Here is a 14001-nt window from a genome sequence, read left to right on the forward strand (position 1 = left end):
GTGCGCACTATTGGAGAAGGCTTGTTGGAGTGGGGACCTGTAAGGATTTGTTTTTCCAGGATGTGAGGGAAAAGCAACCAGACTCATATTTCAAAGTTGGGACAAAGTTTCTGTAGTTCAGTGACTAATGCACAGAAAACTAGATACTTTACTAAATGTGCTGGTTCTTAACTTCAAGATTCACCCAACGGATATCTTCACACCTTGCCGGGATCAAAAAGCATCAAACAAATAAATCCTATTTAATTAAATACCCTAACTGACATGCTGATCAAGTAGTGTTGGAATACAAGCGGAGAAGGCCAGCCCTGGGCGGACAGGATGGGGGGGGCAGCAGAGAAGACCAGCTCTGGGCCAACGAGAAGGAGGGCAGGGGAGCACAGCAGAGATCAGCCCTTGGGGGGAAAGACAAGGACCTACAGAGAAGATCAACTCTTGGAGAGCCTCTGGCTCTGTTTTGGGGTTGTTTCCTTAGTCTCAGTCTTATGCACTCACCCTCAGCCCCCCTACATTCAGCCAAAGAGCCAGAATGCTCTTCTTCCCACCTGGAACCCTCTTCTTCCTCTCCTGGCCCTCTGAAGAACGGATCTCTGAACCTCTCCACCCTAGCTCAAGGTCTGTCCACAGCAGGTTGAGGCGGCACCACCCCTGCAGCCCCCACTGCCCCCCAACCCAGCTCACTTGCCCACCAGAGACAGTCTTGCTGAGGACCAGGATGCTCTCTCCTTCACTCCCACCCAAGGTACAGGTTCACTGTCCCCCCAACCCCCATCTCCCCTTTTCCTTCCCCAACCCCAGACACTACTCTGTCCTCATTCCTCCAAACAGCTAACTAGAGTGGAAGAAAAACAAGCCCCAACTCTGGGCTTCTACTGCTTTCCTGCCTGCCCCTACCGTCGCCCAGCTCCCCCTCTCCAGGCCAAGATCGGGAGCAGAAACCTGGCAGCAGGGACCAGGCTGGAAGCTCCCGTGCCCCCATCCCTGAGGGAATAAGGTCCCTCGGAGTCTCGTCTTTTGAATGACAAACACTGATGCTAAGTGCATTCATTTGATTTATTTTCTCACCAATACTACTCCCTCAAAGTAACTGTCTGTTGAAAGCCAGACAAGCAGCTCACACTTGCTCTCAAAAAGCAGGCGTCAGCATGTGCTTAGCAGCATTATTCCAGGTGTCACGTAGGGCTGTGCTGTGTGAGACATGTGGGGGGGTGGGGTGGAGGGTAGAGGGGAGGAAAGGGGGCAGCCCATGATGAGTAGCTGATTTACAATGGGATTGTGGGTGGTGTGTGATCGGTGAGGGAGGCGTGACACGTAGGCGGTTTGAAAGTGTGGATTGTGTGGATTTGTACAGGGCTCACTCATACACTAGGCTACTCATCAGCGGCAGGTTAAAACAAAATCAAAATCAATCCTGCATGTAATTAGTAAACAGAGCAAAGGGAAAGCACCAGAAAACGGCAAACACAGATACACACAAGCCAAAGGCAGCATGCCCAGGTACAGAGTGCCTCGTAGGGGTGCTGGCGCTAGCCTGGTGGACTCGGATGACCTCCATCGGAGCCCAGGGCCAAGTGACCGGTCTCCCTATCCGGTACGGCAGCTCCCTGGGGGAAATGACTGTGGGGGGCAGGGGAGGAGGAGAAGAGGGGGGAGGGGAGGGCAGCCTCGACAGGCGAAGCCCACCGCGCCGGTTGGGTCTCCTCCAGGGGCACCTGGATGCCTGCCTGCTCCAAAAGGGTTTTTCAGCCTCTTCCCCCCCACCACCACCTGCTCCCCAGGGCACCCTCTCACGCACAAAAGCGCTCCAAATCACAAGGGTATCGACCCCGTGGCCAGAGAGGTCTTCCAGTTGGTAATTCATAGCCACGATCACGTCTCCCTGCTGCTTTTGTCCAAAGGGGAAACATCCTAAAATTCTAAAGCCTATTCAGCCTTCCGGCAGGGTTTCCACAGCAACGGTGGAGATGGAACATTCTGTCCTTTTCAAAAATAACTGATCTGACGAGCCAGGAGATTCTCAGAAGCTCTCCCGGAGCTTCCCTTACCCTGCCTCAGAACCGCCCCGCCACTGGGGTCACCGGCTGCACCACAACAGGCCCGTCGGACAAACTGCCCGGGGCCCCGGTTGGTTCAAGCCCAAGTGGCATGGACAGTGGGTGGCTGTTTGTCTGGGGTGCCATCGCGGGGACGGTCCAGTGTCCGGCCCCTGCCCAGCACAGAAAGGCACCGGTCTCCTCAATTGCAGCCCACAGCCTTCCTCCGGCACCATTCAGCCCTGGGACCCATTTTCCTAGGCTCTGGAGCCGGGGGATCAGAGCACACTCTAGGTTCAGGCCGACTCATACAGGCCTGTGCTAAACGGTGCAAATGATATCACCACTCTTGGAGCTGGTGTCACAGGCAGCTCACGACTCACGTCTTCTGCCCCTTCGTGGAACCGCAGATCCGGGTGGAAACCGGGATCTCACCCAACCTCACACTTTTGGTGCCCCTGTGTTGCGCTTCCAGTCTCCTCTTTTTCGTCAACAAATGCACTGGCCATGGTGGGGACCACGTCCTGGCCTCATTTACCTCTTCCCTCCACGCCCCCAACCCACTGCATGGTTGGTGTTCACCCCACATGGCCTAGTTTGGGGGAACCCGTCCTTGGGCCGCAGCTGAAAGGTTTCAGGGATGATCATGAAGCCCAGATGGGGACTGGGTGTTGACTGGCCTCTGAAACAGAAGTTTCCTAGTGTGTGTGGGTAGATGGTGAGGACTGGTCTCATTCCCCAGGACTGGCCCGAGATGACCAGGGCCTCCCAGTTATGTCCAGTCCACAGGGATTCCATTTTCCCTAGTTGTAATGTAATCTCTCTCTAGACCATCAGCTCATTACGGGCAGAAACCGTGTCTACGAACACTATTATCCCGTACTTTCCCAAGCGCTCAATATAGTGATCTGCAAACAGTTCGCACACAATAAATACCACTAATTGACCAATCCTCTCTTTAGGCTGATTTGACCACTACGTATTTTTAAACACTTGGATTTCCAAACCATTTTAATTCTTCCCATGAGGCACCTATAACCCAAGACATGGATATTAACATACAAATGAGTTAGCAATATACAGGTTAGGATCAGATTAGAGTGTTGAGAAGACATTTTCAAGATTTTTGTACTAGAGTTCTGGGATTCAGAAAGCCCAAAGAACACAAATGTGCACAGGCTCATCACCAATTTCACTCATGGGACATAACAATCCCTCTTAGACACCAAAAATGCCACTGTGGTTTTCAGAGCATCTTCATTTCCCACGATGAGCCCGTCTGGAGGATTGGCTTTTGGGGACTTTTGCAGCTTGCTCCGTGGGTCTCGTCTCAGGGTGCCAAGGCCCATTTGGCTGTCCAGTCCAGGGGAGAGCCTCCACTCCCTCGGCCTCAGGAGGAGGAGGGAGCCCCACAGTGAGAAACCGGCACAACAGGCATCCATCTCCCCCCCACCGTCACTTCAACTGTAGGACAACCTGAGGGGACCAATGGAGGAAAGGTGAGAAGCCACTCAGAATGCACAGCTGGCTGGGCAGTTGAGTCCTGAGAGGGCAGGTGGGCAGGCGGGTGAACCCCAGGCTCTCCCGTCACATCCTCCCTCCTCCAGCCAGGGGAGGCGGTGGGGGTGGTCCATGCCCTAACGCCCTGGGGCAGGGAAGGGCCGCACGGATACATTCCTTGCTCAATTGCCATGGGAACTGTTTGGGCCCAGGGAACCCAGCTTGGGGCCAGAGGGGCATTGGATCATCGATTTATTCAATTGTATTTACTGAGCACTTACTGTGAGCACAGCACTGTATTAAGCACTTGGGAGAGTACAACACAGCAATAAACAGTCACATTCCCTCTCCACAACGGGCTTACAGTCTAGAGTTGGGGAGGCAGACATTAATACAGATAAACAAAATTAAAGATATGCACATGCGTTCTGTGGGGTTGGGAGGGGAAAAGAGCAAAGGGAGCAAGTCAGGGTGATGCAGAAGGGAGTGGGAGATGAGGAAGAGTGGTGCTTAGTCTGGGAAGGCCTCTTGCAGGAGATGTGCCTTCAATAGGGTTTTGAAGGGGGGAAGAGTAATTTTCTGTAGGATTTGAAGAGAGAGGGTGCTCTAGGCCAGAGGTAGGACGTGGGCTAGGGGTCCGCGGTGAGATGGAGGTACAGTGAGGAGGACAGCACCAGAGGAGTGAAGTGTGCTGGCTAGGTCGCAGATGAAATGTAGCAAGGTGAGGTAGGAAGGGCCAAGGTGGTGGGGTGCTTTAGAGTCGGTGGTGCGGAGCCTTTGTTTGATGCGACGGTGGATGGGCAACCACTGGAGTGTTTTGAGGAGTGGGCTGACGTGTCCTGAACGTTTCTGGAGAAAAATGATCTGGGCAGCAGAATGAAGAATGGACTAGAGTGGGGAGAGACAGGAGGCCGAGAGGTCAGTAAGGAGGTTGATGCAGTGATCCAGGCGGGATAGGATGAGTGATTGTATTAATGTGGCAACACTCTGGATAGGGAGGAAAGGGCAGATTTTAGCTAGGTTGTGAAAGTGGGACTGACAAGGTTTAGTGATGGATGGTATGTATGGGTTGAATGACAGAGAGGAGTCGGGATAACACCAAGGTTTTGGGCTTTGTGAGACAGGAAGGATGGTGGGGCCGTCCTTCTACAACCCAGCCCGCACACTCCGCTCCTCTGGTGCTAACCTTCTCACTGTGCCTCAATATCGTCTGTCTCGCCACCGACCCCGGCCCACGTCCTGCCTCTGGCCTGGAATGTCCTTCCTCTGCAAATCTGCCGAACAATCACTCTTCCCCAACTTCAAAGCTCTACTGAAGGCACAGCTCCTCCAAGAGGTCTTCCCAGACGAAGCCCCGCTTCCCCTCAGCTCCCCCTTCCTTCTGTGTCACCACAACTCACTCCCTTTCCTCTTCCCCCCTCTTCCCGCCCCACAGCACTTATGTATATATTTAAAATTCTATTTATGTTGTTGCCTGTTTACTTGCATTGATGTTTGTCTCCACACCCCCCAGACTGTGAGCCCGTTGCGGGCAGGGATTTGTTCTCTTTATTACTGTACTGTACTTTTCAAGTGCTTAGTACAGTGCTCTGCACACAGTAAGCGCGCAATAAATATGACTGAATGAATGAATGAATAAATGAACAGTCATGGGAAAGTCACGGGATGACAGGGTTTGGGTGGGAAGATAAGGAACTCTGTTTTGGGCATGTTAAGTTTGAGGTGACGGAAGGACATCCAAGTAATGATGAGGTTCAGTGGTTCATTGTGAGTGCTGAGGTGAAAAGGGGACAGAGATTTTAGGAGGAGACAGGTTTCAGCAAGTTAACAGAAAGCTGCCCTTTTGGGAGTTCGTGGCCCTACCTGAACCCCCTCGAGGCTAGTCTGAGATGTGGGATGGGAGGGGCTGGTGGCCCGGTTCAAACGGCCAGGGAGGCCCTCCTATTGCCGGCCCCCCACCCCGGCCCTCTGTGCCCGGGACCTTCCAGAGGCCCTGAGGCCCCTCCCTGCACCCGCATACCCGCAGAGCAAAAAGTGCCTGCCCAGGCCTTGGGCCTGGGCCTCCTGCAAGGCCGCTGCCCAGTTTGGGCAGGAGGAGGAGAACGAAGGAAGACTCAGGTGCTAGACAGCTAAGCCGAGAGAGCCCCCACACTAAGCATGGAGACAAAATGGCAGGCGTGGCACCATTCTAAATGTCATCCTTCCACTTGACTTCATTGCTGTTGCTTACTCCCCGGCACCAAACCCAACCCCCAAATCAACTGTCATTTCCATTCCTCCAAAATAAGGATAAAAGCCAACAAAGCCCTGGGCGCCCCAGCTGGCCCAGGGCTTCCTTTGAACACTGGCGGGACACTGGGGACCCGCCAGGAGACTCCCAAACCACTAGGCATTTAGTCGATTCTCACAGCTAAATAGTTTGGCCTGCGAAACAGCTGCCGTCTCGAGCAGAGCCCGGGCGGTCGGAGCCTTCGCACACACGTTTCACCGGCGCAGCAGGAGGCGTTTTCCTCCGGTACCACAGCACCATCCTCTGGTCAAAACAGTTCCTATTCAGACTCTGGGACGTTTTTGTTTTAAATCCCGCAGCGAAAATGCACAGTTTGTTTCTGGACTACTGTAGGCACTCAGTCAAGCAGCAGTCGTTGCTCAAGTTTAACTGGGTATGCAATAGATTGTAAGCTCCTGGAGGGCAGAGAATCGAGTCTAACTCTCCCAAACGCTCAGCCCGGAGTCATGGACAAAGAAGGCGGTCAGTAAATTTGGCCAACTGATCGAGAGGTACCTCTCAACCCTATCCCAGGGCCAGTGAAAAACAGCTGCCAAGGAGAAGGGGCAAGAGGGGAAGAGGGGGAGAGGAGAGAAGGGAGAGGTTGCCCCTATTTCCTGGGGCCTACTAGCTGCTCGGTTTGAGTTTGGAGCACTTGGGACAGTGAGACATACCCTCCGGGGGTGGTGAGAAGGAGGAAGGGGGAGGAAACAATCAAATACTACTCAATAGAGCTTGACATTGGCATAAGGGAAAAAGGAGGACACCAACTTGCCTTCAGTTCACTGGAACTTGACTACAAGCTAGGAGAGAACTAATACCTTGTTGGCGGCCTCCAGGGCACTGATGAGATTCTGAAGCTCGTCCTTGCTCATCTCAATGGAATACGGTTTCACTTCGCCATTTTCTCGCACATCGAGATCGAGATTCACAAGTGGCATCTGCAATGTGGCGAGCTTATCGCTGGAGAGGGCGAGCTGTTCAGAGGGCAGGGGGCAGGCAGCCATTGGAAAACAGAGGAAAAAAAAGTACGTCAGTGGAAAGTGCACCTTGAAGGACCCTGGCCTCCAACTCCTGTCGGTTTGGGGAGAAGGAAGGGTATGTTGCTCCCCTATATGTCCCTTTACTGTTGGAGTCCCTCAAGGCTAAATTCTGGGTCCCTTTCTATTCTCCATCCAAACCCAATCCCTGGAATTCAGTCACACCTACAGCTTCAACTACCATCTTATCTGAGAAGCAGCATGGTGTAGCGGGTAGAGTACGGGCCTGGTAATCAAAAGGTCAAAGGTCATGGGTTCTAATCCATGGGAAGCAGCGTGGCTCAGTGGAAAGAGCCTGGGCTTCGGAGTCAGAGGACATGGGTTCCACTCCCGGCTCTGCCACTTGTCAGCTGTGTGACTGTAGGCAAGTCACTTAACTTCTCTGTGCCTCAGTTACCTCATCTGTAAAATGGGGATTAACTGTGAGCCTCACGTGGGACCACCTGATTACCCTGTATCTACCCCAGCGCTTAGAACAGTGCTCGGCACATATTAAGCGCTTAACAAATCCCAACTTTTTTTTTTTTTAATCCCAGTTCCACCATTTCTCTGCTGTGTGACCTTGGGGAAATCATTTCACTACTCTGTGCCTCAGTGACCTCATCTGTAAAATAGGGATCGAGACTGTGAGCCCCACTTGGGGCAGGGACTGTGTCCAAACCGATCCGCCCCAGGATTTAGTACAGTGGCTGGCACATGTTAATCGCCTAACGAATACCGTAATCATTAAATTATTATTATCTGTATAAGGTTGATTTTCAAATCTACCTCTCCAGCCTCTAGAGCTCTCCTTCTCTGCAGTCTCACATTTCCTTCTGCATTTAGGACATCTCTACTGGCATGGTCTGCTGACACCTCAAGTTTAACATTTCCAAAACAAAACTCTCCATCTTCCCACCCAAACCCGTCCTTCCCCAAACTATCCCATAACTGTAGAAATCAAGACCACCCTCACTGTCTCATAATCCCATAATCTCAGCATTGTCCTCAACTCATTTCTCTCATTCAATCAGCATATTCAGACTGTCACCAAATCCTACCAGTTCTATCATCACAACACCTTTATAATCTGTCCGTTCCTCTCAATTCAAACTTACCACCATGCTGATCAAGCACTTATCCTATCCTTTCTTGACTAAGCTCCCTGCCTCCTATCCCTCCCCACTCAGATTTATCCTTGATTTTACTGCCCAGATAATTTTTCTAAAAAAAAACAGTTCTGGGCACGTCTCTCCACTTCTCAGAAACTTCCAACAGTTGCCCATCTACCTATGCATCAGGGGTAACTTTATAAGACATTCATTCATTAATTCATTCAATTGTATTTCTTGAGCACTTACTGTGTACAGAGCGCTGTACTCAGAGTACACTCAATCAGCTCTTCCCTTCCTTCCTCACCTCATAAATCTCCTTCTACAATCCAGCCTGCACGCTTCGATTTCTCTACTGCCGACCTACTCTCTGTACTGCAATCTCATCTGTCTTGTCACACATCCCTTGCCCACATCGTCCCTATGGCCAGGTATTCTCAACCCCTTCATATCCAACAGATCACCGCTCTTCCCATCTTCAGAACCCTACTAAATCCTATCTCCTCTGAGAGGCCTCCCTGACAAAACCCTCATTTCTCTGTCCTATCCCTGTGCACTTGACTGTGTACCCTTTAAGGACTCTGATACTCACCCCGCCGCCACGGCTTTTACGTACATATGCTATCCTCTAACATTCCCCTCTCTGTAATTTATATTAATGCCTGTCTCCCCCTCTAGACTGTAAGCTCCTTGTGGGCAGGGATCGTGCCTACCAACTCTTTTGCATTATATTCTCCCGCGTTTAGTAGATTGCTCAGCCTAGAGTAAACACTCAGTGAATACCATCGATTGATGATCATGTTAGCGGGAATAGGCTTCATTCCTGAACGCTGCTTTTGAGGGAAAGCCTTGCACCGTAAACTCCTCCCAATCCTCACCTAAAGCACAATTCCCAAGAAGAAGGCAGACCCTGCAAAGTGTATGAGCTACGCCAAGCGGGGGAGGCACCGGGGACACTGCCCGTGACAACAACAGATGGCTCTGGGAGCAGGGCACCCGGGGTCTGCACTCACCTTTAGTTGCCAGTCAAAGTCCTGCAGCTGGGCGGAGGAGATTGCAGTGACCTCCCCTAGCAGGGCCTGCCTGATCTCTTCTTTCCTGCCTTTCAAACACTGCATAACGGTTTCCTGAAGCCTGGGGCTCAGCTGACCCAACTGCTGCAGGGCCTGAAAAAGAAAAAGGAGAAACTGTTCTGCTTGGAAAGCACCAACTTCTATTTTTCTGTCACAGTTCTTTGTTTTGTGGAGGGTTTTTGCCCTCTACTTTTCCCCTGACGGCTTTGCAAGAAGGTGGTGAAGCAGAGCAGCAGGAGGAGCTGGAGGAGATTCTCGAGAGGTGTTGAACGCAGGTGCCCCTGGCCCATGGGACAGTGAGGGCTCTCGAGGCTCAGGGAGCCGAGTAAGGAAGGGGTCGGGGCCCTCACCTCTTCGTCGGGCCGATCGTGACCCACGGTGGTTTTGAAGAACACGGCGATGTCTTCCCGCATGGCTTCCCACTCGGCTGGATCCCAAAGTTGGTCTCCATTTTGACCCTGGGGGGCGGCACGGCCACAGAGGCTATCCACCGCCCTGTGCAGGAGCTGGGGGTGGGCAGACAGACACACACCATCATCATCATCATCAAGGGTATTCACTGCATGTGGAGCACTGTACTAAGCGCTCGAGAGAGTACAGTACAGCGTGGCTCAGTGGAAAGAGCACAGGCTGGGGAGTCAGAGGTCACGGGTTCAAATCGTTTAGACCGTGAGTCCGTCATTGGGAGGGGACTGTCTCTGTTGCTGAGCTGTACACTCCAAGGGCTTAGTACAGTGCTCTGCACATAGGAAGCACTCAATAAATACGACTGAATGAATGAAATCCCGGTTCTGCCACGTGTCAGCTGTGTGACTTTGCGCAAGTCACAACTTCTCTGTGCCTCCCTCATCTGTCAAATGGGCATGAAGACGGTGAGCCCCATGTGGGACAACCTGATCACCTTGTATCCTTCCCAGCGGCTAGAACAGTGCCCTAGTAAGCGCTGAACAAATGCCATCATCGCTATTTTGATTGTTAATGGAACTGGTTGTCTGGGCGCGGTCATGACTCTGGTCCTGGCCGGGGTCGCGGGCTTGTCCTCTGGTCATTAAGGCGGGGGGCACGCGGCCCAGGCACAGACAAGAGCAGGGCCCGCGTCCCAGAGGAGGTCAGTCACGACGGCCAACGCTCCGGCCATGGAGGGTGGTGGGCAACCCAAGCTTTGCGGGACCCCAACACGGTCGTGTCACTTTCAAGCTGAGAAGAGATGCACGCAGAGAAGCAGCGTGGCTTGGTGGCAATAATAATAATGTTGGTAGTTAAGCGCTTACTATGTGCAGAGCACTGTTCTAAGCGCTGGGAGAGATCCAGGGTCATCAGGTTGTCCCCCGTAGAGCTCCCACTCTTCATCCCCACTTGTCAGATGAGGTCACTGAGGGGCAGAAAAGTGAAGTGACTTGCCCCCAGTCATACAGCTGACAGGTGTCCGAGTCGGGATTCGAACCCATGACCTCTGGTTCCCAAGCCCGGGCTCTTTCCACGCTTCTCCAAGAGCCCGGGCTTAGGAGTCAGAGCTCATGGGTTCGAATCCCCACTTAGCTGGGTGAGAAGCAGCGTGGCTCAGCGGAAAGAGCACGGGCCTGGGAGTCAGAGGTCATGGGTTCGAATCCCAGCTCGGCCACTTGTCAGCTGGGTGGCTGTGGGCAAGTCACTTCACTTCTCTGCGCCTCAGTGGCCTCATCTGTAAAATGGGGATGAAGACTGTGAGCCCCACGTGGGACAACCTGATTCCCCTGTGTCTCCCCCAGCGCTTAGAACAGTGCTCTGCACATAGTAAGCGCTTAACAAATACCAACATTATTATTAGTCTTATTCTTATTTCGGGGCTTCCGGCCAGAGCGCGGCCTTCCTCTTCCCCTCTCCTCCCGCCCTGTGGGGCCTGGCGGGGGGGGGGAGGGGGGGAGGCGCGCGGGCGGGGCGCGCGGGCGGACGGGGCGCGCGAGGGGACGGGGCGCGCGCCCGCTGAGGGGGCGCGCGGACGGGGGAAGGGGCCCAGCGCGCGCGGCGGGAGGTCAAGGGTCGGGGCCCCAGGGGGCGCCCTTCCTCACCTGAGCGCCGAGCTCCGCCGGCACCTTCTCCAGCCGCCACAGCGGCGCTCCCTCTTCCGGCTCCATTCCCTCGTCACGTGACACCGCCCCCCTAATCCGTCTCCCTCACCACGTGACCCGCGCCGCGCGGCGGCGGATGCGCAGGCGCAGACGCGCGCGCCACGGCGTGGACTCCTCCCGCTGGCAGCCGTTAGGCGCTTACTACGTGCCAAGCCCCGTCCTAAGCTCTGGGGGAGATACCACGTTATTCCCCCCCCCCCCCCCCGCTTAATCCCCGTTTTCCAGATGAGGGAACTGAGGCACAGAGAATAATAATAATAATGTTGGCCTTTCTGCCCGGGCTTGGGAGTCAGAGGTCATGGGTTCGAATCCCGCCTCTGCCACTTGTCAGCTGGGTGACTGTGGGCAAGTCACTTCACTGGGCCTCAGTTAACCTCATCTGCAAAATGGGGATTAAGACTGTGAGCCTCATGTGGGACAACCTGATGTGTCTACCCCAGCGCTTAGCACAGTGCTCTGCACATAATAAGCGCTTAAATAATAATAATAATGTTGGTATTTGTTAAGCGTTTACTCTGTGCAGAGCACTGTGCTAAGCGCTGGGGGAGATACAGGGTCATAAGGTTGTCCCACGTGAGGCCCCCAGTTAATCCCCATTTTACAGATGAGGTAACTGAGGCACAGAGAAGTGAAGTGACTTGCCCACAGTCACACAGCTGACAAGTGGCAGAGCCGGGAGTCGAACCCATGACCTCTGACTCCGAAGCCCAGGCTCTTTCCACTGAGCCACGCTGCTTCCCAACAATTCCCAACATTATTATTACTATTAAGCGCTTACTATGTGCCAAGCGCCGTCCTAAACGCTGGGGGAGATACAAAGTCATTAGGCTGCCCCAGGTGGGGCACATGGGCTTAATCCCCATTTTCCAGATGAGGTAACTGAGGCACAGAGAATAATAATAATAATGTTGGAATTTCTTAAGGGCTTACTATGTGCCAAGCACCGTCCTAAGCGCCGAGGGAGATACAAAGTTATTAGATTGTTCCAGGTGGGGCGCATGGGCTTAATCCCCATTTTCCAGATGAGGTAACTGAGGCACAGAGAATAATAATAATAATAATAATATTGGCATTTCTTAAGCGCTTACTGTGTGCCAAGCTCCGTCCTAAGCGCTGGGGGAGATACGAAGTTATTAGGCTGACCCATGTGGGGCGCACAGGCTTAATCCCCATTTTTCAGATGAGGTAACTGAGGCACAGAGAATAATAATGTTGGTATTTCTTAAGTGCTTACTGTGTGCCAAGCACCGTCCTAAGCGCTGGGGGAGATACAAAGTTATTAGATTGTTCCAGGTGGGGCGCACGGGCTTAATCCCCATTTTCCAGATGAGGTAACTGAGGCACAGAGAATAATAATAATAATAATCTTGGTATTTAAGCACTTACTATGTGCAAAGCAGCATCCTAAATGCTGGGGAGGATACAAGGTGCTCAGGTTGTCCCACATAGGGTTCACAGTCTTAATGCCCATTTTACAGATGAGGTCACTGAGGCACAGAGAATTTAAGTGACTTGCCCAGAGTCACACACCTGACAAGGGGCAGAGCTGGGATTAGAACCCGCAACCTCTGACTCCCAAGCCTGGGCTCTTTCCACTGAGCCACGCTACTTCTGATTCTGATAGTCCACGCTCAGCGGGACTGGCTTATCCTGGCTTTTCTGCCTCCATGACCCCTCAGAGCTTCTTCTTATCTATTTATTTAATTATATTAATGTCTCGCTCCCCCTCCGTTCATTCGATCGTATTTATTCAGTGCTTATTGTACTAAGTGCTTGGGAAGGCCAATTCAGCCACAGATAGAGACAATCCCTGCCCACAACAGGCTCAGAGTCTAGAGGGGGGAGCCAGACAACAAAATATGTAAATGGGTATCAGTGGCCTCATCATTCATTCAATCGTATTTACTGAGCACTCACTGTGTGTAAAGCACTATACTGAGCGCTTGGAAAGTGGCAACAAATAGAGACAATCCCTACCCGACAACGGGCCCCCAGTCTTAAATAGAATTATAGATATATACACATCATTAATAAAAATAAATTGAATTATAAGTATGTGCCTAGATACACAAGTGATGTAGGGCGGGGAGGGGGATAGAGCAAAAGGGAGCGAGTCAGGGTGATGGGGAGGGGAGAGGAGGAAAAGGGGGTTTAGTCTGGGAAGCCCTCCTGGAGGAGGTGAGCTTTCAGCAGGGTTTTGAAGGAGGGGAAGTGTGTTAGTTTGGCGGATTTGAGGAGGGAGGGCATTCCAGGCCAGAGGTAGGATGTGGGCCAGGGGTTGACGGCAAGACAGGCCAGAATGAGGCACAGTGAGAAGGTTAGTACCGGAGGAGCAGAGTGTGCAGGCTGGGATGTAGAAGGAGAGGAGGGAGGTGAGGTAAGAAGGGGCAAGGTGATGGACAGCTTTGAAGCCAATAGTGAGGAGTTTTTGCTTCATTGTGGGCAAGAATGTGTTGATCTGTTGTTATATGTACTCTCCCAAGCGCTTAGTACAGTGCTTTCTCACACTGCGCTCGATAAATACGATTGAATAAGTGCTACTCTAGCAGAATTGTCGGTTCATTTGAAGATGACCCTGCCAACAGTGAAGCTCCTTCCATGAGGGTGACCTTGAGAAAGAATCTCTTGCGTGTTTTATCTATGAAAATAGTCAGGTACCTTTTCTCACCTTTCCTCCCCTCTGCTCAGGTATCAGGAGCGATGATGGAGAGATGTGTCCTATCGCCACTGGGACCTGCGCTTAAACTGTCTGAGGCAGTGGGGATGGTTCACCCTGAGCCATCGCAAAGAATAAAAGCAACACAAAAAATATGCAGTTGTCTGCTGCACGACTAGCCAGAGCAGAAGAGGAAAACAGCAGGGTGTATGCAGGTAAGGGTGATTGTCC

At 52.5% G+C, this 14001-nt stretch overlaps 1 protein-coding gene across 1 annotated transcript; it reads right to left on the reverse strand.

Annotated features, from left to right (window-relative positions):
• Positions 1–1035: 1035 nt before the first annotated feature.
• On the reverse strand, positions 1036–11149 carry COMMD8 (COMM domain containing 8). Its single transcript, XM_029077038.2, has 5 exons — positions 11055–11149; positions 9357–9512; positions 8947–9099; positions 6624–6779; positions 1036–3509 (listed from the first exon to the last, which is right to left on the reverse strand). The coding sequence occupies exons 1-5, from the start codon at positions 11118–11120 to the stop codon at positions 3489–3491; spliced, it is 552 nt and encodes a 183-aa protein (XP_028932871.1). The 5' UTR covers positions 11121–11149; the 3' UTR covers positions 1036–3488.
• Positions 11150–14001: the final 2852 nt, after the last annotated feature.

This window comes from Ornithorhynchus anatinus, chromosome 12 (assembly GCF_004115215.2).
Source record: "Ornithorhynchus anatinus isolate Pmale09 chromosome 12, mOrnAna1.pri.v4, whole genome shotgun sequence".
In the NCBI taxonomy this organism is placed as follows: domain Eukaryota; kingdom Metazoa; phylum Chordata; class Mammalia; order Monotremata; family Ornithorhynchidae; genus Ornithorhynchus; species Ornithorhynchus anatinus.